The sequence below is a fragment of the Emys orbicularis genome, chromosome 8 (assembly GCF_028017835.1).
Source record: "Emys orbicularis isolate rEmyOrb1 chromosome 8, rEmyOrb1.hap1, whole genome shotgun sequence".
Lineage (NCBI taxonomy): Eukaryota > Metazoa > Chordata > Testudines > Emydidae > Emys > Emys orbicularis.
In genome coordinates this window covers 74,965,509-74,991,221 of record NC_088690.1, presented here as the reverse complement: position 1 = coordinate 74,991,221, position 25,713 = coordinate 74,965,509, and the positions used below count along the sequence as shown (strand labels likewise).

Here is a 25,713-nt window from a genome sequence, read left to right as displayed (position 1 = left end):
GAAGAGAGCTGTCCTGAAAATGTCCCTCCACCTCTGCTCCAATCACATCCAATGCAGCTGGAAAGGGCTGGGGCGGACAGTCCATGACACCCTGGCCATTGCATCACTGCCAAAGGGCCCAGCAATGTCATGCTGTTAATAAAAGGAAGTGGGAGGCTGAAAATCCTGCACAGTTCCAATTTTTTATTAACATTTCAAACCAAAATAATCAGATATGATCACAAGTCCCAGGAAATACCCCAACACTATGAAAATGGAATGTTGTTGTTATCAAACATAACCAAAGTAGATTGAAAAATAAAAGTTGCAAAGACTCCAGTGTGACACCTTTGGTTTGGGGAGGAGGCTGCAGTGGAACACATCCCCATACTGCCGCTCAGAGTGCCACAGGTAACCCCACAGAAGGGCCTCCACTCCTCTCTTGCAGCAGTCTTCAATCCCCGCTCCTCCAACCTGCACAAAACTTCGGGGGGGGGGGGGGGGGGGGAAGGACACACACACACTGGATACCAGAATGAGCTACAATCAGAGCCTGTTTGGGCTGGTTCTCCTTGTTAACACCCCTTCTGCTTTCTCTCCCCAGAACTAAAGTCCCCAACCTGTTTCCTTCCCTGAATGCTGCAGACTCAACTACCTTTCAGGCCCCATGCTGCTGCTTCTCTCCCCCAGCACAGCCGAGAGGCTCCAGGCCCAGCACCCTTCCTTTGTGAAAGAGGAGGGTGAAGAGTTCCACAGGCAGAGCGTGAATGGGGCAGAGGTCCTATAAGCTGAGGACAGTAGATGCCTGTAATTCACTATCTTTCAAATGCAGAAATGGGAGCCTCTCTCTGTGACCCCCAGCTTGTGAAGAGCAGTCCCTAGGAAGAGAACCTCCTGCAAGGACTAGGGCTGGCTGTGCCTGCAGCAGCTCTGCTCTCAGGGTCAGACACAACAGGCAGGGTAGTTACACAGTGCAGAGTGCACAGGGCTTGGGGCACTAATGTTGGACAGGTGCATGCAAAGCCCACCTGCCCACCCAGTCCATGCGTATAGAGAGCTCACAGGTGCAACAGCAGCAGAGGTGTGCGCCTGGCCCAGTCTGCACTGGGCCTTTACAGATCACTCCCGCACTCCGACCACATCACAAACGTGACTCCTTAAATATATTAAATTACAAGAACAGCAGCACCTCAGTACACACGGGCCCGAAGCTGGGCTGAGCCATGTGCATTCCCAGCTATTGCGCCCACAGAGAACATCCTGAGGCATGGGACAGGATTGCTCCCCACACCCGCTGCCTTGGGATGTCAGACACATCTCTGCTCTTCACACTCCCAACCAGGTTGGAACCAGGTTGGAGCAGGAGTGCTATGAGCTGCCAGAACCATAGGTGCTAAACTACACTGTATCACACATCATCTCACACTGGGGATAAGGGGAGACACTAAAGCCAGTGTTTTCACTCCCCTAATTTCATGCCCATAACAGACAGGCTCAGCCAGTGCATGAACGAGGCAGCTCTCTGCCCATGGGGATGGCACCCAGAGGAAGTGCAGCAAGTAGGCAGCCCAATCCCCCTGGGGAGGACAGAGAGGGACAGTGCTGTGCTGGAGGTGGGCAGGCAATTCCTCCGTCCTACAGCGGACAATGAAGGGCATACAGTGCAGGGAGGCAATTCCACAAACATGCAAATGTTTCAGATATTTTTATCTTACATTCAAATTTCCTTTTAAAACAAAATCTGATACAAAAATAGATACATTTGCAAAGTGATTTCTTAGCCAAAGGGAGGCTCCACCCATCTGTTGCCATGGCAAGGAGGGAAGGGAGTTCCTCTGCATGGCACAACACAACAGCCGAAGCAAGCAGCCTCGAGGAAGTTGGGGCCCATGCTGCAGCCCCCAGCCCTCGTGCTGCAGCCACACAAGGGATTTGCCACAAAAGATTGGAAAATCGTGTACAATGGAGAGAGTCCTGTGCAGATAGAAGTGCAGCCTGGATTCACTCTAAGCAGATGCTGCCAGGGAGCTGCCATGAATGCTTTCACTCAGGCATGTGACACTGGCTGGGAGGAGGTCTCAACCTCAGGCCACTTAGTGATACACAACAACCTTTATTCCTAGGCTCCAAAGCATGCAGAGGCAGCTACTACACCAGAAGCAGCTTCTTGCCCCCAAGCAAACACTCACCTCTTCCTGTTGGGTCATCACTGCTATGACATCATTTCCACAGTTGCAGGAAGGGCTCTGCTAAGGGAATGCTAGCAATAAATAGAGCAAGCAAAGGGAGGGCATGTGAAGAGCAGGAAAGCAGCAGGTCCTCAGGGAGGCAAGGGCACCTCAGGTGTCTAGAGAGCCCCTTTCTCTCCTAGCACACGGTGAGGACGGGGCACAGGATAAGGTGCTCAGTCCAAGAACACAGCACAGCAGTTGGAGAAGTAGAAGTCCAGCTAAATTTACCTACAAGGTTTCCTCCCACATACAGGTGATAAGGGAGTGGGCTGGGAACCTTGAGACCCGCTGGAGGAAAGTCACCCGTGGAACTGGTGCCTTGGCTGGCCTGGCCCAGCAGCGTCCCCCAAAGTTACAAACTAAAGAAGTCTGGGTTAAGGCAGCTTGTAATGTTCCTGCTTTGGCAACACCCAATGCAGGGATATGTTTGGGTGGGGCTGTGGTCTCTAAACTCTCCATCAATGCCCCTTTTCTCCCAGTACACTCTACCATCCCCCTGCAGGGAAGGGAGAGCTAGACCCAGTGTCTCTCACCTTGCTCCAAGCATGGCTTACATTCAGGTAAAGCTTTTTGCTTTGTAATTTGAGAGGCAGAAAGACTGAAGCCTGGAGACGAGATATGGAACAATAACCGTAAGGCCAAAGCTGGCACAAGCAGCCCTAAGAGCAAGAAGGAAATCAGACTGCCCCTCAGATCCATGCAAAAAGATTGCAAAGTGACCCAGTGTATTTTGCTTCCTCTGTAAAACTCTTTCAGTCCTGCAGGCTTCAGCCCTAGTCTGGGGCCCAGGCCTAGCTTGAACGGCTGATCATCTCCATGCTATCATCATGGGTCCCTCCATCCGTTGCTGCCTCGGTGCTCTTTACTGCCTTGCTTGGTACTGCACTCAGCGCATCATCTTTCATCAGCTCCGAGGCTAGCAGTGAGGTGACAGCACAGCCGGCTTTTCTCTTTGCTGCAAGAGAAGAGACTGTGATCAATAGCCCGGAGAAACTTATGCAAGCTTACTCTGGCACAGCTCACAACCCTCCAGCGCCAGCTGCTCAGAGAGAGCAGGCTCGGCGGCATGGTGGGTGATGTACTGACAACCCCCAAAAATGCTTGTTCAATGCTCCTGAAGCATTCAGTGTTCCTAAGGCATCAGGGGATCCTTCCCAAAGGGCCATGGTCCACACAGCATCCAGAGTTTGAAGGCTGTGAACACCAAGAAGTGAAGGGAACCGATTAAGAGGTGGGAATGGGGAAGTGCAATATGGGATACCCAGGAGTACGGGAATGGAATTAAGCAAAGGAAAATCTAAGCTGAATCTCAGAGAACACTTTGTTACAGTAACATCTATGAGGCTGTGGAACAGGCTCCCACAGGAAAGTGGGAGTCCCATCACTTGGGAAATTTATAAGTAGACTGTACAATATTCTGTAGAATATGGTGTAGAAAACCATGCTACAGGCCCAGATACCGTGGTTATAGGCCCTTTAGAAATGAATAGAATACTTCTACACTGGCTTGGCAAAGTAGAGGAAAATAGATGTCACAGATGGGAAAGACATACTGAGTCCACAAAATCAGGTTAGCACAGTGTAGGTTGCTGGGCTGCTGAGTGTATGAGCTAGACTATTCAGTGCACGTGTCCTTGGACTTCTCTGCTTCTGCGGTGATAGCCCAATAAAGCCAGTTCCCAGTTTCTGTCCCAGAAGGCTAAGCTGTGGGAGGGGGCATCTACCCTGAGTTAAAAATCACAGGTTAAGAACCTCTGAGAGTTGAAGGTCTTCTCCACACACTAGCATGAAAACTTCAGAGAACAGAACCAAACTACAGGAATATGATCATCACAGAACAGGCAGCTCCCCATCCCTTGGGGTTGGGAATAGAGCTTAAGGGCTTCCTATGCGGGCACTGTGCTCCCAGCAGAGAAGGGAGGCAGGCAAGGCACAAAGCTGAATGGAGAAGGCTGTCCCCACTAGACTTTGCACCCCTCAAAATAACTCCATGGCCTTTTATGCCCCATGGACATAGCAGACAAATGGAGGAACAATAGTGCTTTGCAGCTGCAGATGAGCTGTGGTGTCCCAGTAGCACAACACCCAGACAGCACTCATCCCTTAAGACGTTTCTTTACAGCTTACGGCCTGAGCTCAGCCAGAACACGATGCTCCAGACTTCATTAAGATCACGCTTGAGGCTCAGCCAAGCAAACAGCCCTGAATTAGGAGAGCAACTATGCCCTGCTGGGGGCTCCGGCAGGCTCCAGGACAATGAATGGCTGAGGCTGGGGCACAGTACTCACGCAGGGAGGACAATGCACCAACAAACGTCACTGATATGCAAGTTCAGACAGCTCCATATGCTGAATATCCACACACAGGCCGGCTCCCACACTCACTAATCAGAACAGGTGCACACACTCTGGTGTGCACACACACAGGAAAACTGTAGAACTCACATAGACAATCAGATGCCCTTGTGCACTACATGCTGTTGCACACAGTCAGGCAGACACGCCGAGACACATGCACACACACATTCATATTATGGTCCACATGCAGGCACTGTCTCAGGCCTGACTGTCCAGGAGGAAATCTGTTGGGAGGAGAATGCAGAAGGGGATGCACACAGGAATACAAAGCAGCAATTGAGATGCTGCCTTGAGACACTGCAGTCACGGAGTTAACTCTTTACATGACAGAAAAAATAAAGCCATTTCTAATGTGAAGCTTCCCATGAAGCTTCTAGAACAGGGGTGGGCAAACTTTTTGGCCCGAGGGCCACATCTGGATGGGGAAATTGTATGCAGGGCCATGAATGTAGGGCTGGGGCAGGGGGTTGGGGTGTGGGAGGGGGTGTGGTGTGCATGAGGGGGCTCAGGGCAGGGGGTTGGAGTGCAGGAGGGATGCAGGGTGTGGCGGGGGCTCAGGGCAGGGGGTTGGGGTCCAGAAGGGGGTGCGGAATGTGGGAGGGGGCTCAGGGCAGGGGGTTGGGGTGGAGGAGGGATTCGGGGTGCAGGATCCATCCTGGCGCCGCTTACCTTGAGCAGCTCCGGGGTGGCAGCGGCATGCAGCGGGGCTAATGCAGGCTCCCTGCCTGCCCTGGCCCTGTGTCGCTCCCAGAAGTGGCCAGCATGTCCGGCAGTGGCTCCCGGGGGTGGGGTGGGGCAGGTGGCTTTGCCACATGCTGGCCTCACCTGTGGGTACCACCCCCAAAGCTCCCATTAGCCGCAGTTCCCTGTTCCCGGCCAATGGGAGCTGCGGGGGGCAGTGCCTGCAGGCAATGGCAGCACATGGAGCCCTCTGCCCCCCCTCCTCCAGGGGCCACAGGGACATGGTGCCGCCCGCTTCCAGGAGTGGCGTGGGCCAGGGCAGGCAGGGAGCCTGCCTTAGCTCCGCTGCACCACAGGGCTGGAAATCCCGTGGGCCGGATTGAAAACCCTGATGGGCCAGATCTGTCCCACAGGCTGTAGTTTGCCCTCCCCTGCTCTAGAAATTGGGCTTCAAACACCAAGAACGAACACGCAACAGCATGCAAAGGAGACATGCAACCGGCAAGCACAGTACGTAACTACAGTTCCCAAGTGGAGGCTCCCTGCACGTGGCTTAATCATTTTTAGGGCCCCCTATAGGACCCTGCTAAATACCCATCCTCAGTACAACACTCACACAAGGCTTATCCCTGTGACAGCCACACCAGGCCCCTGCTTGCACCTTGGTTACAGACCCTTCTTCTCTACAGCCCCTGGGCTTCCCCCTGATACAGCTTCCCTGGAACTCTCCTGGCCCTAGGTGCTTATCCCTGTCCCAGGACCCCACTTCCCTGCCTGCACCCATCCCCTCCCTGTTGGAGATTTCACCTGCCCAAGCCCACGCCCTGCAGCCCTAAACTACCAAGCCTTTGCCTGCACCCCAATCCTAATCACTAAACCATGTCACAAACCTCCACTCTGCTTCCGGTATCACCTCTTTGAGCTTTTCTCCTGTACGCTCCCTGTACCACCTCCTCCATCCTTATCCTTACTGTAGCCCTCCAAGCCTATGCCTGTATTCCATTCCTAAGGCTGATCCCCATCACATCTCTCCCTGCCCAAGTCCACATTCCCATCAGTTTCCCATCTGCTGCCTCTACCAGAATCACCCCCCACCCGTCTCTTGCCTCAACTCAGATCAAACGGGAGGCACAGACCCCCCTTCCCTGCCTAAATCCTTTTGCTCAATGGCTTATCCTTGCTACAGACTTCCCAGGTTTCTTCCTGCATTCCCTTCCTAAGAGCACATTCATACTACAGCCTGAGCCCTGGTCTACACTAGGAGTTTACATCTGTATAGCAACATCTCTCAGGGGTGTGAAAAATCCACACAACTGATAGACGCTGCTAAACCAACCTAACACCCGGTGTCGACAGCACTAGGTCAACAGAAGAATTCTTCCATCAACCTAGGTACCTCTCGGGGAGGCAGATTACCTACACTGATAAGAGAATCCCTCCTGCTGTGCTGCTAAGTGTAGATAAGCCCTGAACTACCTGCACCCATGGTCATGGGCTCATCTCCATCAGTCCCTTAGTCCACTGCCTGCATCACCATCTTACAGGCCCAACCCCGTCACAATCTCCACACCCAATCTGCTGTCTACACCCAAATTTACGGGAATATACAGGCAAAGCTCCCTAGTCCACTATCCAAACTTCTTGAGGAGCAATGATTATGGCTGTGCTTGGAGAGCTCCTGTAGGGGGTGGGGAAGAGAAGAAGGAGGAAAATGAGAATAACTGAAGCAGTAAAAGGGTAGACAGAGGTGTTAGCTGGCTGCACTCTCGTATGATGGATCACTGCAGTACTAGAGTCAGGAACACTGGACATGCTGGCAGGAAAGGAGAACGAGGAGAGAGACAGCAAGAAAAAAAAGCCTGCTATGGCCAAATCTGGAGAGCAAGGTGACCTGGCAAGCCCAGCTCTGTGGGCCTGTCCCAGGTCCAAAAAAGGCAACCAGGCTGGGCCATGCTTCACATAGGAAAGTGAAAGGAAGAACCAGTGCGAGATTCAAACACTTCCCTAGTTACCATTTAAAAAGGCCCGTTTCAATCCACTCCTGGGATACTGCAGGACCCGCAGCCTCAGGCTGCATGTGTGTCTCAATCTCCTCTTCTAACCCTCCCTGCCTGCGGTACATGAGGGGTTACACACACACACACACACACACACACAACGAGAGTTGGGGAGGGGAGAACAACATGCCCATGTGTTACCCGCTCAGGTGTATCCTCCTCCACCTCACAGAGTGACAGAAGAGAGTCTGGCAAGAGGAAATAAGAGAGGCACCAGTCAGAGCCCACTAGGAACACCCTTTCAGCCCCAAGCCAGAGAACAGACAGCACCAAGTGCCTCCCCACCGCTCCCAGGAGCTCCCAGCATTTGAAGCAAGACTTGCTGGGTTCCACACCCTGTCTGAACCAGGCTTTGTACCTCCAACCATTCCAGATGGCCTAGGTTGTGTATGGCCAGTTCAGGCCTCGGAGCTTTCCGGACACACTTCTCATTCATAAACACCAAAATGGGAAGTGAAGGAACATGCGCCACAATCTAGTGATGTAGTCTTGTACTGCAGTGCCTGGGAAAGCATGCACATGCCATCGTGTGTGTGTGTGAGAGAGAGAGAGAGAGAGAGAGAGGCTCTGCTGGGACACCAGACACAGGCCTGCTGATGGGGACAGCCATGACACAGAACCCCCAAATGCTCATCGGAGTCTCCTGGCCAGGTAGGAGCCCTCCAGCCTCCAAACTGGGTTCTCACAGCTAACACAACGGCAGAGTCAATCTTTGTTTCAAACCTATCTTAACATCTCCCTTCTCCCCCCTCCCCCCTGGGTCTACAGCCAAAACGCTAGAAAGACTCTTCCAGAGAACGAGGCAAGAAAGCTGAAGCCTGCATCCAGTACACCCACTGCAACCACCAGTAGGAGAGCCCCCTACCCATCAGACATACTCTTTCCCCCCAAAAGAGACCTTGACAGGTTACCCCTCTCTCATGCTCCCTCCTACCCCACCAGCAGGTTCTCTCTATCACGCAACCCACTCCCTTCCTCTCACGCAGACCCATCCCCATCCTCCTCCTCCCAGCAGGTGTTCTCTCTCTCATACGCAGACCCATTCCCACATCCAGCAGGTTCTCATTCACACACACAGACAGACCCCCATCCCATCAGGTTCTCTCTCCCCCTCTCCCAAGTTTCTCAAGAACTCTACTCCCCAGGGGCCCGCCTGGCCTACACTCTGGATTTTAGTGGTAGAACCATAGAATATCAGGATTGGAAGGGACCTCAGGAGGTCATCTAGTCCAACCCCTGCTCAAAGCAGGGCTAATCCCCAGACAGATTTTTGCCCCAGATCTCTAAGTGGCCCCCTCAAGGATTGAACTCACAACCCTGGGTTTAGCAGGCCAATGCTCAAACCACTGAGCTATCCCTCCCCAAATTCTCATCAGTCCTGCCACCAGTATAGCTATGCTGCTGATGGCTGTGCTAGAAGCCCTAGTGTAGGCAATATTCCAGGAGCTTCCAGTGTTTTCCCTGGTGTCAGTTAACTCTGCTTTGAGCTGCAAAGGCTTGCAGCATGGCTACAGGGTCAGCCCAACAGAGCAGACCCTGACTGTTGATGAGAAGCACTTTGGGTTTCTCCCACAGTTCTACCACAAGTCTCCAGCAGCTCTGCAAAGGATCAGTAGAGCATTCAGAGCCACTTGGCTATTAGTGCCTCCAACCAGAGAAACTAGATTCTCGCCATGGATTAAGATGCAACCTCCAGAAACAAACTGTGTTGTGGAATGGAGTGAGAGATGGCAGGGGAAGGACTCATTGCCCTTTGCTAATATGTTCCCACCTTTATCAAGGAGGGTCATCTTTCTCTCTGCCACCAGCAGGGCAGTATAGACACTGGTAGGGTTACCATATTTTGAGCCTCCAAAAGGAGGACACTCCACAGGGCCCCGGCACCGCCCCCAGCACCGCCCCCGCCCCAACTCCGCCCCTTCCCCAAAGTCCCCGCCCCAACTCTGCCCCCTCCCCTGCTTCCCGTGAACATTTGATTCGCGGGAAGCCTGAAGCAGGTAAGGGGGGTGTGGGGGGAGGAGGCGCGGCCCAGTCTGGCCCCCCTGGCGTCTCCAGCCTGGGTCGGCTCGGGCTCTGGGGTGCCGGCCCCGGGCCAGCCCCCGGCCCAGCACCGCCGGCCCCGCATGTCCCGATTTTCCCGGACATGTCCGGCTTTTTGGGACTTCCCGCCGGACGGGGATTTGGAGCCCAAAAAGCCGGACATGTCCGGGAAAATCCAGACGTATGGTAACCCTAGACACTGGCAAACAAGGAGACAGGGGGCCACTTCTCCCCCCACATGCAGAGGCCTTGGCTTGCCCGAGGAAGGGAAGGCCAAGCCCCCAATCCAGGCCAGCACAGGTACACCACTGCCCCCTTGTGTTGGGATACGGCCTTGGACATGTGGGCCAGACTGCAACCTCACTGGGGGAGGCAAGATTCCTGACGGATTTCTTTATTCTCTTAATTCTCTCCCAAGCAGCAGATGGCCTGAGCAACATCAAGCGTACAGAAAAGGACACCAGTTGAGTCACTCAAGTCACAATCCAACCCTGAATCATTGAGTTAAAACCATGACTACAGGACAATTGCACAGTCACACTGGGCTATTATGTGCACACATCCTGCCAACTGCAGTGGCCTGCACTCCTTTCTTAACAAACTAGCTGGAAAAAATCCCCCTTGCTGACCCTCGCCCTCCCCACAATGAGCCCTTTAAGCTACTAAGCGGAGTCCCCAGAGGCCTGTCGGCTTTTCCATTCCTTTATATTCTAGCGAGGAGCTGCTAGCGCCTCTGAACAGAGACAGCTGCCTCCAAGGGAACAGAGTCAAAGATCAGAGCTGACAAGATTTACACACAGTTCCTCTGCTCTTCAGTTGCTGCAATGAGCTAGGGTGAGGAGCGATATGGGGCCAGGAAATGCCCTAACAGCTCACATAGTGGTGGTGGTGGTGGTGGGGGGGCGGGGGCACATGTCCCAGTGAGAGTGCACTGGTAGTGCTGGTGGAATACACTAAGTTAGGGCAGGAGATTTACAGGAACATATGGAAATGCAGCACCTAGAGAGTTATAAATATGCCCCTGGAAATGAAGACCAATCAGTAAGTTCCCCCAAAGATACAAGCTACTAATAAGACTGGCAGAGATGCAAATTGGCAAATGAGGTTCCAGCCCTGAGTACCTCTGCATACTAGAGCACCATACAGGAAACACCCTGCTAAAGAGAGTGGAAGAGGGATCCAGCCACAAGCCAAAGGAAAATCCATGGCAAGAGAAAACTGAGCAATACTTCTCACAGCCAAGCCTACATTGCCCATTCTGGATGGCTTACCCCACACTGCTCCCTGGAACACCACTCTCCCCTGGGTACCTCCTGAGCCCCCTACTGCAAGGTTAAAAAACAATCACAGGAGTTGGATGACAGCACTTACAATGGGCCTAGGTTCCCCTGATGCAGCTGCAACATCCTCTCTGCAGAGTCCCAGCCTATCCAATAAAGCTGACCCAGGTCTGCTCCTCTCATTTCTCAGTCTTGCTTGGAAATGTGAGGCCAGCTGCATCACTACGTTCTGACTAATCCCCAAACTCTCCTATGGCATAAGGCACAATCCCTAACATCCCATAGACATGGAGTAATATTCCCTTCCTGTTCTTACAGGAACTGAAGGGGAAATGCTCCTCCTCCTCAAAAAGAATCCAAAGCCTCCTGTGCAGGAAGCAGCTGATGCTCCATAGAAAGCTGATTGTCAGATGGCAATTCCCTGCCTGAATCCAGTGAGCATGCTCAGAAAGACCAAAGTGTGTGGTGTGTGCGGGCACACTGCGTCATGGAATGGAACATGGGAAAGTGAGAGTGGGCACTATTGCATTGTGGGACACTATTCCGATTAGCCCTGTCAGTGCTTCCACCCATGCCCATGGTTAAGGATACAATTTGGTCACCGAGGTCACGGATTCCAGGACTTTAACAGATCTCCGTGACTTCTTCAGCTTCAGCCCCAGGCGGCAGGGCTCCCACTGTCAGCCCCACTGTGACCATACCCTGATTTTGTATATTTTTCCCATGATTGTTCCATGAATTTTTCCGCGACAAAATTGTATCCGTGCCCATGGTCATCCCCTCAGTTTCTTCAGCAGCCACAGCCTTCTCTGCTTTCCTCACTTACCCATGATCACCAAGCACCCCCTGACTACATCTGAACTATCTTCTCCATTGCTTTGTCCTTCAGAAACTTACCACACCACCACACTGCTCTCAGATGCCTCAACTTCATGGGACTTTCCAGCCTGGTCTACCGTCTTGAGCCTTCATTTGCTGATGATTTCCCCCAAAGCCCCTTGAGTTGATATCTATAACCCTCTCCTATCCCCTCTGATCTTAAGTCAGCTGGTTCCATAGGAACTTGCTCTCTCTTCTGCACCTGACGCTCCCCCAGGTACAATGATATACTGCAGACTTTGAAATTCACAAGTGCCACATATATCCCCTTTCTACCCAGCTCAAGAGCTGGAAATCTCAGCAGATACTTCTCATTTGCCCTTAGCATGGCAGACTAATTTCTCTTCCTCCCTCACTTTCAAAGCTGCTGGAGATCTGCCATCTCTCCAATATCTTTAACCGTTTTCTCCACTCACCTGCCCCTTCTTTGCCTTCCCATATTTCAGGGGTGGAAATGGCTTCTTCCTTTCTATCCTCTCCCCTCTTCATCATACCAGGACCTTAGGGGTTGATCATTCCTCCCTCCTGAGATTAATTTACAGCTATACATTTGTCTCCGGTTCCCTCCAGTCATAATTCTGCTCCTACCTAAGAAACCTCTATCTGTGGAGGCAGCTCCACCTCTGCCTCCAGACCTCCTCTATGGCAGTGGTTTTCAAACTTTTTTTCTGGCGACCCAGTTGAAGAATATTGTTGATGCCCACAACCCAACGGAGCTGGGTATGAGGGGTTTGGGAGGGGCTCAGGGCTGGGGCAGAGGGGTGGGGTTCGGAGGTGAGGGCTGCAGGGTGGGGCTAGGAATGAGGAGTTCAGAGTGTGGGAGGGGGCTCTGGGCTGGGGTAGGGGATTGGGGTGCGGGAGGAGGTCAGGGCTCTGGATTGGGGGTGCAGGCTCTGGGGTGGGGCCGGGGTTGAGGGGTTTGGGATACAGGAAGGGGCGTGAGCTTACCTCCTGCGGCTCCTGGTCAGTGGCGCAGCAAGGGTGCTAAGGCAGGCTTCCTGCCTGTCCTGGCACCGTGCTGTGCCCTGGAAGCAGCCAGCAACAGGTCTGGCTCCTAGGCGGAGGCGCGCAAGCTCTCACCCGCAGTCACCGTCCCCCCAGCTCCCGGCCAATGGGAGTGTGGAGCCAGTACTCGGGGCGGGACAGCACGCGGAGCCCCGTGTCCCCCGACCTAGGAGCCGTACCTGCTGCTCGTCGCTTCTGGGGTGCAGCGTGGTGTCAGAACAGGTAGGGACTAGTCTGCCCTAGCCGGGCAGCACCGCCGATGGGACTTTTAACGGCCCGGTCGGCAGTGCTGACCAGCGCCGCCGCGACCCAGTGACTTACATTTCATGACCCAGTACTGGGTCGTGACCTGCAGTTTGAAAACCACTGCTCTATGGCATTTCACAGGGTTAAATTCTTGGCCTTCTGCTTTTATCTCTAATGAGAAACCTTCGCTATCATTTCAGGCTGACGGAACTGAATTGTATGTTTCTCTCAACACTCCTAATGCGCCCTCCTTACTGTACATCTGCTTGTCTGACCCAGTGAAGTTGTGGCTTCATCTCAGCTTCCTTTCCCTTATGTCCGCTCAGAAGTGACTCTGCTGGACAATAGAAGTTTTCTCAAACCCAACAGCATCTCCTCTCTTCCCAGTCAACTCAGACGTCCATTCTCAGTAACTATGGTGTCATTCTTGACTCAGCTTTCCATCTCCTCCCACATCTATCTGCCACCATCTTCGCAACAATGACCCTGTGCACTTGTCCTTGCTCCCACTTCATCCAGGTCTTCAAGTTCTCTGCTTGGATAACTGTAGCTAGTTCTCTTCTTTGCAGCTTCCACAGATCCTATGTGCCCAGACTCCAGCAAACCCAGAACACACTGCTCCTGGCGCACTCTCACACAAAGCAGTTCAGCTACAATTCTCAAACAATTCTCTTGCAGCCCAGTTGTTTCTGAATCTGCTTCAGATTGTCTCCGTTTTTTAAAACTGCCCAAGACAAACTCATTGTCTCACTCTCTCCTCTTCCTGCTTCTAGCATTAGCCTCCTCTTCTCCACCCTCTGGCCACTCTTGGTACTCTGCAGTACCTTCCATCTGGATTCATTCTCCTTGTACCTCGCCACTGCATCAACTCTCCAGATCTTCTCAAATCTCCACCTGTGAGTATGCCTACAATCCTTTCCTGTCTCTACCAGCTGTTTTCATTTAACGGTGCAGTTGCGTTTCATCACTTCCGCATGAAAGTAGAACCACCACTGTGCAGTCAGGAGAAGTCCCACAGATGAAGTCCCACAGATTAACCCATGCCATTCTGGTGAAGTGCTGCAAAAAGCATTTGGGGAACCAAAGACAGAATGAAAGACACTGTGTACAAACAACACTTGTTATCCATTACTCAGAGAAACAATTTAGGAGAAGCTGAAAAGGCTTAGACATGCAAAGGAGTAGCATCTACAGTGACACTAGTTAACAGTGCTGTGAAATTTTTGGCTTCAGGGTATTAATTGATCATTAGCTGGGGTCAGGAAGGAACAACATTGCACAACGAAGTGCCTTATGGGAGTTTTTATACTTGCCTCTGGCCACTGTTGGAGGTGGGATACTTAGCCACAAGGATTGACTGTCATAGAGAACAGACCAATTTCCATCACCCCCTGCACCAGGGGACCGTCTCAAGCAATGCTTACCCTGGCGAGGTCCTCTCTTCCTCCGGAACGCTGCTCCTGACTGCAGGGCCTCCATCAGGCTGTCCATCACCCCTGTCTCATCACCCTCTGCAAGGAAAACAGTAAGTTAAACGGGGACATGTAGTGTGCTCAATTCAGTTCTGCCACTTCCAGTCCTCCTTCACCATGTGCTCCTGCTCACGGGGAACGACACACACACACACATATACATGGGAACAGTGGGGGTGTGGGGACAACAATCTCTCCTTTTCCCCTCTCTGCCAGGGAAGCAGACAAAGAACTTTCCATACCTTTCCCCGCCCCCCTACAGGTGTGGGGAGCAGTGAAAGAACTATCCCATCCCTTCTGGGGGGAAGGACAAAAGAATTGACTCTTCTCCTCCCTCCACATGCACAGGGGAGAGGAAGGGGGGAGAATACCCCTGCGCCCCAATACACACAGAGGAGAAGTACCCCACCCCAGCACATACAAGGAAGGTGCTGGCCTCTCTGGAATTCCCCACTCTGTACAGAAGCTGGGGAGATTGGTTAGGGCACAGAACTGAATGGGAATACCCTCCTCCCTCCACAGAGAAGCTGACTGCCAAAGGTGCAGGGGAATGGGTTGCAGGGAAAACCTCTGAGGCCACAGTCAGCAGCAAAATAACCCAGCAGCTGGGGGCTTTGAGAGAACGGAAAGTTTCAGAGAATGTGCCAGAAAGGCTGTCAAAGAATCAGCTCTCCCTCCTCCCCATCTCAGGCATTCTCCTTGTGCCTGCCTGGCTCATTTGTTTTCTGGTCCTCTCTTTTTAGAGTCTCTGATTATTAGTGCCATCCACCACTCTCTGTACTGTGCTCTGACCCCTTGGGAGATTAACCTGGCCTCAGCTGCTCTCCTTCCCTAGCAACAAGCGTGTCACTGTGTTCACAGAGCATGTGCCAACAGAGCCATATGTGGCACCTGTGTAACAGAGGCCATGCAGCCCAACAGATAGCCTTGGCCCAGGATCCAAACAGCAGACACACAGCTAAGTCTTTCCTTCTCCTGCTGAGCACAAAGCTCCTGCAAAGCACCCGATTCCAACTGGAGGAAGCCCTGGGAGAGCCCCACATTCTGCTCCCATGGAGAAGCGGTGTTCAGAAAGTGCAGAAAACAGTCCCAGGACTCCTAGGCGGAGTGCAGAGACACCCCTAACCTCCTCCATTGAGAGGGCCAAGGGCAGTGTAGCAGTAGCTGTAGTTTTTAAAGGGTTCTAGAAATAGTCGTGAGTGAAGTCAAATGCTCCTCCCTGAATTATCTGGCTGTTCCCCATGCACCCAGCAACTGGGGATTTAGCTAGCACCAGTAATCCCTTTCACTCCAGGACTGAGACCATGTAGGTATGCATTTAAGAAGGAGAGCCCAGCAGATGCCCTCACATTCCCTGCTCACAGCTATGTATAACAAGAGGGGAAAGTGAGCTTGGGAAAGTCCCTTGCATTCTCCCCCTGCCCCCTCTTGCAGTCAGTGTGGCACTGAAAGAGTTAACCATGGATGCATGAGCACTCTGCAAATCTGTTTCCATGACAACAGCTCTGGATGAAACCTAAATCCATAAAATCACATTAGAACATCTGTCAGTGCTTGTGTGTGCTCCAGATACACTGCCCACAGCACCACCTGCTGGCAGAAACAACCCACTGTGCCTGACCTACATTCTCGACACCAAAGTAGCTGGTAACTGCGTTTCCAGAAAAAATGGCCAACTCCAAACTAAGCTGCAAATGAAAGGAGAGGCACTACTATAATGGGGTGCGACCCCCGGGGCTTGTGTGGCTACCAGGCCTCTAACACTAGTGTGAGGTGTCCAAGCAGCAGGAGGGTTGGGAGCATAGGGGTACAAGAACACTCAGCATTAGTCATTGGGGCTGTCACTAGCATGAGCATGGCACTTATCACTGTGACTCAGCCCCTTAGTAAGAGCCCGCAGGGATGGCTGAGGCTCTCTTTCTCAATGGATCACTTCACTAGGGCTAGCTGCTGAGCACACTGCTCTCACACAAAAAGCCATCCCCTGGCTTGAATCTTGCTAAATTTTGCTGCCTTGAACGGCACTTTCTGGGGAGGAGATAGTGATGGCAGTAGGAAGTCATCGCCAATTGCAGCCCGATTCTTCTGGTTTCCCAGTTCCTTATCAGCCTGCCTCTAGGCTTGGGTATCACACGGAGACTTCATTGCTTTCAATGCCCACATGAAGGGGAGACTGCATGGCAGTCCAGTAAGCACGCTGACTACACCCAGCACTACTATTCGCTGAGCCTAGAGGAGCTGAGATCGGGTCCTGGATAAGAGCTGCCTGGTTTAAGTTCACCCCAGAAACAACAAGAAAACTGGAAGGTAGTGGAAGCATCCTGAGGAACTGACTGTTCCATCCTCTAGCTCAGTGTTTCACAGTCATCCTTCCATTGCTGCTCCTGGGCTTCCATGGAAACCTAAGTGCCCTTTATCATATTCAGCTGGAACCACAAATTGCACCCTTTCCTCACTGACAAAGCCCTGCCACATCCAGGCTTTTGTGACCTCCAGGATGGATGAGTGTAACAGGTGGAGGCTTCAGCTGGCATAAAACAGCGATCTGTGGCCCCAGGGCCAATTCCGTGGGGTGCGCTGCAGGGCACTCTTAGCAACGGGCCAATGGCTTTGGAATTTGCTCCCTCTTAAAAAGCTAACACCAACCAGGGTTTAGTAGACATGGAGATCCTATACAACTCATTTGTTTAAGTTGACGTCCTCTGATCCAGAAGCTGGGAAGGGATCTATTCCTGCAGATGGTGAAGGCAGTAGTGAGATGTGCAATATAAAATTAAATACTTGTCAGGAGGCTGGAGTACTGGAAAAGGCACAGCACTATCTGTTGAGGGGAGATGGAAAGAATTCCTGGGATAGGCACTGTACTAACTGGTGAGGAGGTGCGTACAGAGATGCACACAGACAGCACTAACTGGGGGGGGGGGGGGAAGAGAAAGAGAGAGGGAGAAGCTCCAGGGACATACACAGCACTAGCTGTGTGGGGACTCCAGACCCCTCAGGGCCTGGGCTATCCAGTGCACTAATCACTGAGGCCCTGGTATCCCTAGATTGAATTGTTGCAATACACACCAACAAACATGGGGGCCCTCTGTGCCTTGGGATGATGGCAAATGCCACAGATGTTTATGGAATCTTTTACAGAAAAATATTGACAGCATAACCTTCTATTAACATGCTCCTCTCCTCCTGAAATCAGAGGCTATTGTGCTATGACTTTAGCCCTGCTTGTGAATTTTGCTGAGCCACTTGGACCTTGAGAGAAAGAGATGCACGGGGATCTCTCCCATCCAGTCACCAGGAGGGAAGAAAGCAGCAATTTGAGCCCTCAAAAATGTCTTACTCACTTCCCACCACCTCCTCCCCTGCTGGGGGCAAAGGGGAAGAAGGGGTGGAGTGACACCAGCAGCAGCAGCCCTAGAAACCTCTGGCAGCTACAAGAGCCAGGGGAATCCAAAGGGGACATGATTGAAGACAGATGTGAAAGGAACATGCTCTTGTTGAGCAGGGATTGCTTGGTACAGGCCTCTGGCAGGCCTCCCCCTTCTGCAAACTGAAACGTGCCAGGGGAGGAGCTGGAACTCGTTAACTCGTACATTTGCTTATTTTAACAATTTCCTCCTCCTGCAGCTCTCAGATGAGATCAAACTTTATACTAGAGTTCAAGCATTCAGCTGCTGCAATGCTACATTCCTGGGCCTCCCCCGGGACAGCGCATAGACAGTGGCCCAACTCCAGAGCAAAGGCAGCAGACAAGAGCTAAGGGACTAACCAACAGGGAACACCCCATTAACCTAGAGGGAAACACTGCACACAGCTTCTCTGGGGAGCCCATGGGACAGCATGAGAAAATGGCCAGGAAAGAAATGTAGCAGCAACCCAGAAAAACAAAGAGCAGCCTGCTGCCCGTCACGGTCCCCCCTTGAATACAGGGGCTCAAACAGCCCAGCTTCTTTGGAGGGTGAGAGGGAGAGAGGGAGAGAGCATGACAGCGTTACAGATGAAACAGTTGGCAAAAAGTAAACAAAAGACTGAGCTGGGAAGATGCTGAGGTGGGGTGGGGATCCCTCTCTGATGAGAGCTGGGGCACAATTAACCCTGGAAGTCATTGAACATGGGCTTAGAGGGCTGGCAAATTTGTCTGGGGAAAGCCACCCTGAGATCTCACGGTCCACGAATTCATGACTTCAGTAGAGCAGCAGTGAGAGTTCACAGTGATCAATAAGAGCTCTGCAACAGGACTTGTTTGCTTGAAGAGCCCAAGAAACAGGGGCTGGGAAGGAATGCAAGTGAGCCTGTGGGGCATTTTACTGCACACAAGTTCCCACAGGCAGAAGGAGGGGATAAGTTTCAGGAAATTAAGTGAGAAGCAGGAAATCAATGGAAAAGTGCAGTAACTGAGTCCATATGTTGTAACAAAGGAATGTGTCTAGTAGCACAGAGCAGACTATGCCTGTTAATGAGGAAGCCCCTGCTGTGGGACAGCTCCTAGAGAGGGAAGTTATTTCTTGGACTAGAGCACTTAACAGAAAACCTTGCATGAGCCCCTTGGTTCACAGACTGGCCACCCTTGGTATGGCGTAAAGGTTTGCAGATGGGGTGACAAATGGGTTAAGAATGAGAAGGTCACTGTAAACAGCATATGGCCACTGCATAGAGTGTCACTCAACTGCATCTCAGGGGCTGGGCTTTCCAGGGCTGTGCCAGGCCTAGCAACATATGCCAACAACCCTGTAATTAGACATCTCATTAATATCCTCATGTAACAGATCATCTAGCAGAGGGTCAAGGAGATAGCTGGTGATATACCTACTGTATTACACAGTGGGACAAGAAACTGGATGAAGCACCAACGAAACGGACTTGAGGATTCAATTTTAGCATATTAATACAAAGGTGGGGACTCTTTTTTCACTGGTAACAAAGGCAGCCAACAGGATTTGTGGCTTTGACAAAAGGGACATGTTAAGGTTACCTACCTTTCGCAACTGTTGTTCTTTGAGATGTGTTGCTCATGTCCATTCCATTCTAGGTGTGCACGCGCCTACGTGTGCGGCCAGAGATTTTTGCCTTAGCGATACCCATAGGGCCAGCTGTAGTGCCCTCTAGCGTGCCACGCCCATGCCGCTGTATATTAGGCGCTGCCGGCCCACGCCCTTTCAGTTCCTTCTTGCCGACAACTCCAACACAGGGGTAGGAGGGTGGGTAATGGAATGGACATGAGCAACACATCTCAAAGAACAACAGTTACAAAAGGTAGGTAACCATTTTTTCTTCTTCAAGCTCTTGCTCATGTTGATTCCATTCTAGGTGACATGCAAGCAGTATCAATGGAGGTGGGCTTGTAGTTCTCCGTCGTGCAACTTGTAGTACAGCTCTGCCAAAGCGAGCATCGTCTCGTGCCTGCTGAGTCAGTGCGTAGTGCGACACGAACATATGGACCGACGACCAGGTGGCGGCCCGACAGATCTCTTGATTCTGCACCTGTGCCAGGAAGGCCACCCAAGACACCTGTGCTCTAGTGGAATGAGCTGTCACAATCGCTGGCGGGACCACTTTTGCCAGCTTCTAGCACTGGCGGATGCACGCTGTGATCCAAGACGAAATTCTCTGGGCTGAGACCGGGCAGCCCTTCATCCTGTCTGCGACCGCAACAAACAACTGCGTTGACTTACGGAACGGCCGTGTTCTATCGATGTAGAAGGCCAGCATCCATCTGACGTCCAGCATATGCAGCCTGCGCGCCTCAGCTGACGTGTAAGGCTTTGGACAGAGGACCGGTAAGTAGATGTCCTGGCCCATGTGGAACTGGGACAGAAGCTTGGGCAGAAAAGCCGGATGTGAGCGCAGCTAGACCTGGTCCTTGTAGAAGACTATATAGGGTGGCTCTAAGGTGAGCGCTCTGATCTTGGACACCCGCCGAGCCAACGATATGGTGACCAGGAAGGACACCTTCCAGGAAAGGAGCAGGAGGGAGCAGGAAGTTAGGGGTTCAAAAGGAGGGCCCATGAGCTTCGAGAGCACCAGATTCAGGTCCCATGGGAGAACCGGGTCTCGGATGTGCGGGTACAGGTGCTCTAGACCAGGGGTCTCAAACTCAAATGACCATGAGGGCCACATGAGGATTAGTACATTGGCCCGAGGGCCGCATTACTGACACCTCCCCCCCCCGCCCCCACTCCACCCCTTCCATGAGGCCCCGCCCCTGCCCCGCCTCTTCCCACCCCTTCCCTGCCCCCATTCCAACCCCTTCCCCGAAATCCCCACCTCAACTCTGCCCCCTCCTTGCCCCCAGGGGGTGCAGGAGGGGTGTGGGGTGTGGTGGGGGCTCAGGGCAGGGAGTTGAGGTGTGGGGTGCAGCAAGGGGTCAGGGTGCAAGGTGCGGCAGGGGGTTGGGGTGCAAGAGGGGTGCAGGGTGCAGCAGGGGGATCAGGGCAGTGGGTTGGGGTGCAAGAGGAGTGTGGGGTGCAGCAGGGGGCTCAAGGCAGTGGGTTGGGGTGCAAGAGGAGTACGGGTGTGGCAGGGGGTTCAGGGCAGGGGGTCGGGGTGCAGGGTGCGGCAGGGGGCTCAGGGCAGGAGGTCAGGGAGCAGGAGGGGTGCAGGGTATGGCAGGGGGTCAGGGTGCAGGAGGGGTGCAGCATGGGGCTCAGGGCAGTGGGTTGGGATGCAGGAAGGGTGAGGCAGGGGGTCGGGGTGCAGGAGGGGTGCAGGGTATGGCAGGGGGCTCAGGGCAGGGGGTTCGGCTGCAGGAGGGGCTCGGGGGGCAGGATCTGGCCCGGCGCGTACCGGGAGCAGGGCAGGCTCCCTGCCTGCCTGCCTGCCCTGCCCCCGCAAGAGGCTGGAACGTGGGGAAGTGGGGGCGGAGGGGCTCGCGGGCCGCAGAAAATCACCCCGTGGGCCGCGTGTTTGAGACCCCTGCTCTAGACCTTTCAGGAATCACGCCATCTTGGGATGGGCGAAGACAGACCTGCCTTGAAGCAGAGGGTGGAACGCAGAAATGGCCGCCAGGTGCACCTTGACCGAAGACAGCAACACGCCTTGGAGCTTTAAGTGCAGTAAACAGTCCAGGATGACCTGCAATGAGGCCTCCTCAGGACGAACGCGCTTGTCCGAGGAGATGAGAGAGAGCAGAGCTCTTCTTCCTTTAACTACCAGCTGTCCCAAGAGACCAAGGGGAGAGACTGCACAAGGTAGGAATACAGGAATTCCCTCTCCTTTTGTTCAATGCCTCTCCCTGTGCCACGTAATTTGCCACATTTTACATAGGTGGTAAGCTCCTTAGCTCACTCTCTTTGGTCTGTGAAGAACACTGCAATGCTATGGGGATGTATAAGTCAGAATAAACACAACACCAAAGTCTAATGCTCTGTGCTGCTGCTGGAAGCCAAGGCATTCACATAGAAACTTTCACTATGTCTAGTCAGCTCAGCTCCATGTGCTGAGCTGTCTCCATCACTGAGACCCCAACCAGGGGCCCAAAGCCACTTCCCTTTTTTCTTGCACCTTACAACCCACTATATTGCTACAGCTTTGCATTCAGACCAAAACCTCTGCTGCCCCTCACTTATCACCATACTGCCTCTAGTACCTGCATTCATGTCTATCAGCTGCTCTCTCTTCTGCTGCTTCTCCAGTCTTTCCTTCTCAGCTTTCTCCTTGGCCAGTTTAGCTCGGCGCATCTTCTCCTCTGTCTCACGCCGCTTCTGATTCTCCTTGGCAGCTTGCTGCAAATGAGAAAAACAGCTATTTGGGAAGTGACTGATGGTGCAAAGGTCTGAACGGGGGGTAACTGTACAGACAGAGTTACTTTCCCAGTGGGAAAGGATGAGAAAAGATCACGCCAGGGCTGGGTGCACAGGATGGATTGGTCTGAGCTAAGTGGTAGGATTGGCCTGCTAAACCCAGGGTTGTGAGTTCAATCCTTGAGGGGGCCATTTAGGGAACTGGGGTAAAAATCTGTCTGGGGATTGGTCCTGCTTTGAGCAGGGGGTTGGACTAGATAACCTCCTGAGGTCCCTTCCAACCCTGATATTCTATGATTCTATGAGGAAAGGGTCCCTTGCTCACCAGAAACATGTTCCTGAAGTTGTGCAGATCCATGAAGAACTCCTCAACGGATATTTTCTTGGGGTCAAACAGGAAGTACTGGCCCATCTCCTTAAAAAGGTTCTCCATGTTTGAGTACATCATTTGCAGCTTTTCATACTGCTCCCGAGCATCCTTCACAAAGATGTGAAATCTGAGAGTCAAGGATTACATCAGCTGCTCTGTGGAAACACCAGGGGTGAGGGATAGCATGTGCATGCACCAGAATTATCTGGTTAACCAATGGGCTCTTCTCCAGCTTGCAAAATTCCTCTGACAGCATAGAGAGCTTCCCCTCCAACTGCAGTGATCCCCAGCATACTCAACTGGGTGCACCCCAGTATCCTCTGCTCCAGAGGTCAAGAGTTCAGTGTCTTATGTTAAGGGGGGAGGAGGAAGGGCTAGGTGTGAATATGCATGGCATGCACTGGACTTCCCACGGCACATTCCTTCCAGGGATCCCCTTACAAAGGGAGACCTTACAGTGCACCAGTGCTGCTCCTTCCGTATGGCCCATACTACCTGTGACATTCCCCTCTGGTGTTATCTGGAGCGGTGATCTGCTAGGTCACTCCAATCCTTGACTCTGGGAGCCAGCCTTACCCTGCTCTTCTGTGAGAATCCCCACTCCTGGGCTGTTCACGCACAGCCTCTGGCATATAAGCTGCTCCTTGGATTGTGCAACCGAATGACACCAGCCAATATCTCCGGTCCCAGACACAACCCTAGGAACCTCCGTCTTGCAGTGTCCAATTATGCCCGCTGGACACTGCAAGCCTATATGAGTTTGTCAATTTAATAAAGAAATTGATATGCACCAGGCTTGTTATCCCAAGAGGAGACTCTGACACGCTTCAAACCAAACGCACTGCTTCAGGTAGAATAAACAAACAGATTTATGAACTATGAAAGATAGATTTTAAGAGATTATAAGCCAAAGCATAAGTCATATTTAGTCAAATGAAACAAAAGCAAAACGCATTCTAAGCTGATCTTAACACTTTTAATGCCCTTACAATCTTAGATGCTTCTTACCACAGGCTGGCTGGTTGCCCTTCAGCCAGGCTCTCCCCTTTGATCAGCGCTTCAGTCGCTTGGTGTGGTGTCTGCAGATGTAGGTGGAAGAGAGAGGAAGAACATGGCAAACGTCTCTCCCTTTTATCATGTTCTTTCTTCCCTCTTGGCTTTCCCCCCTCCCTTCAGAGTCAGGTGAGCATTACCTCATCGCAGTCCCAAACTGACGAAAGGAAGGGGGGTGACTCACTCAAGAGTCCAACAGATCCTTTTGTTGCTGCCTAGGCAAGTGCCCTTTGTTCCTGTGAGGCTGGGCTGGGTTTGTCCCATACATGCCCTGATAAAGTTTGAACTGTCTCTCTGCTCTTGGAGAGTTTTTGCCTGGGCTTGCTTTAAGGCATGAGGATACATTTTCAGCCTCATAACTATATACATGAAATTATAACCTATAACATTACTGTAACAATTACTATAATATCACTATAACAACAATGCTCAGTGCATTATGAGCCTTCCGATGACACCTGACATAACAAACTTTGCATTGGATACCACACAATCATTTTACAAGGATGAACATGGGGGTGCTGGGTGTTACCCCGAGGTACAGAGTGTCACACCACCACAGTACAGTGGGAGTCAACACACCCGAATCCCAAATCCATGCAACTCACCAGAATCCCCTCAGCCAGAGCAGACTACCTGTCAACCTGACCATCACCCTGAAATGTGCCTAAATCTGAGCGCTTTTGTCCCCAAAACACATGCAAATACAGCATATCTACATCCCACTTTTGTCCCCGACCAGTAGCATGGGAATACTCTTACACATGGCAGATGCAAGTACCAACTCCCATCTCACAGAACACTGGAATTCCCTTGCCTGTGGTAGCAACTCCCCAAGACAATGTAGCATACCAAGTATTGCCCTCAGTAGAGGTACACCCTGCATTCCAACCATCACCATATGCTGCACAGAGAATCCTGCTGTCTGTGCCAGATACCTGCAGACCAACTTCCAGCAAACTTGCAAAGTACCAAGCATTTTTGGCATCCAGACAAGTACCAGGCATCCCCTTGCACACATGATCCAAGGACCTGGAAGTAAGTGGAGATTCCCCTGCTGATGGCATAGAGTATCTAAACAATGAACCAGGGATCCCTTCAGTCGTGCATGAACATGCCTTGCCCCAACACCATGTGAGAGATGTCTTCTTGCACAGGACATACCCATGTGCTAGCTCCCCACAACCTTGCAGTGCACTGGAAATCCCTTCTGCCCTAGCATGTGCCCTCTTTCTTAGGGGTAAAGGATATGGTCATTTTTTCCACAAATTTGTCCTTCTCGTCTGTGGCAGTGGGGAAATTCTCAACATCATGCTGCAGGTCTGAAATCTGTTTCTTCATCTGATCCAAATTCTTCTGTAAATTCTCAGCGGAGACTGAAAGAGATAGACAAAGATGGAGTACAGACGCCCCCCTACTTACGCAATCATTCCGTTCTGGAAAGTCTTGCGTAACTCGAATTTTGTTTAAGTCAGAAACGTATACCCGTACGTTACGCAAAAATTTCCGCAACTCGAAAATCCTATTTCTGGCTTATGGAACTTTTTCCGTAAGTGCGAATTTGCGTAAGTCGGGTCTTGTGTAACCCAGGGAGCGTCTGTACGATATTCCCAACGTACACATCAAAATTGAGGCCTTGTCCACAATGGGTTTTTAAACACCACTATAACTGCACCCATGCAGAGAAAAGGCACTATTTATAAAGCCCTGCAAATCTGCGGATATCTGCTTTATATCCATGGATATCTGCATCCACGGGCCATGTTTGCAGATCGGATGCAGATACAAATTTTGTATCAGGGCTCTAACCATTTACACTGGTGCAGCTTAACCCAGTTCAAAGCAAGGCAAGCTCCACCAGTACAATGGTGCTGTGCCAGTGCAGACAAGACCGAAGCTCCCTGGGGTCCTTGGCAGCAGTTCACACCATAGATAGGGCCCTATCTACTTATGGATTGTATCAGCTCAGGTGGAGGGCAAAGCTGACTTGTTTTCTACACCCAGCAGATGGATGATGTCTCCAGCATTCCACTCATTCCTCTTCCCCCTTCCAACTGGGCACAAGCAAGGGATGATGGGCCAGATTCTGGCCCCACTATGCTGCCTTTGTGCCATTCGTGTAACACCAAAGGGGCCATACACAGGCTGCCTGTGATTTTCCCCAGCCTAGAGGTTCTACACCATTTTCCTTTGCAGCCCCCAGCCTAGGAGATCCTCTGTGGTTCAGTGATTTCTGGATGCCAGAACAGTTTCTTTGGGTCACAGATAGCTTGGTGCAACTTGTAGCAGCCCTCATGCTAAACCAGGATTGGGGATCTACAAAG

General features: G+C 52.0%; 1 protein-coding gene across 1 annotated transcript in view; it reads right to left on the bottom strand.

Annotated features, from left to right (window-relative positions):
* Positions 1 to 3,001: 3,001 nt before the first annotated feature.
* Positions 3,002 to 25,713, bottom strand: part of DIAPH1 (diaphanous related formin 1) — a 180,920-nt gene continuing 158,208 nt past the window's right edge. The window contains exons 25-29 of the mRNA XM_065408815.1: positions 24,641 to 24,765; positions 22,292 to 22,456; positions 21,813 to 21,948; positions 14,180 to 14,266; positions 3,002 to 3,165 (exon numbers count right to left, since the gene is read on the bottom strand). Coding sequence (XP_065264887.1) covers positions 3,002 to 3,165; positions 14,180 to 14,266; positions 21,813 to 21,948; positions 22,292 to 22,456; positions 24,641 to 24,765 — 677 coding nt within the window. The remainder of the gene's footprint in view (positions 3,166 to 14,179; positions 14,267 to 21,812; positions 21,949 to 22,291; positions 22,457 to 24,640; positions 24,766 to 25,713) is intronic.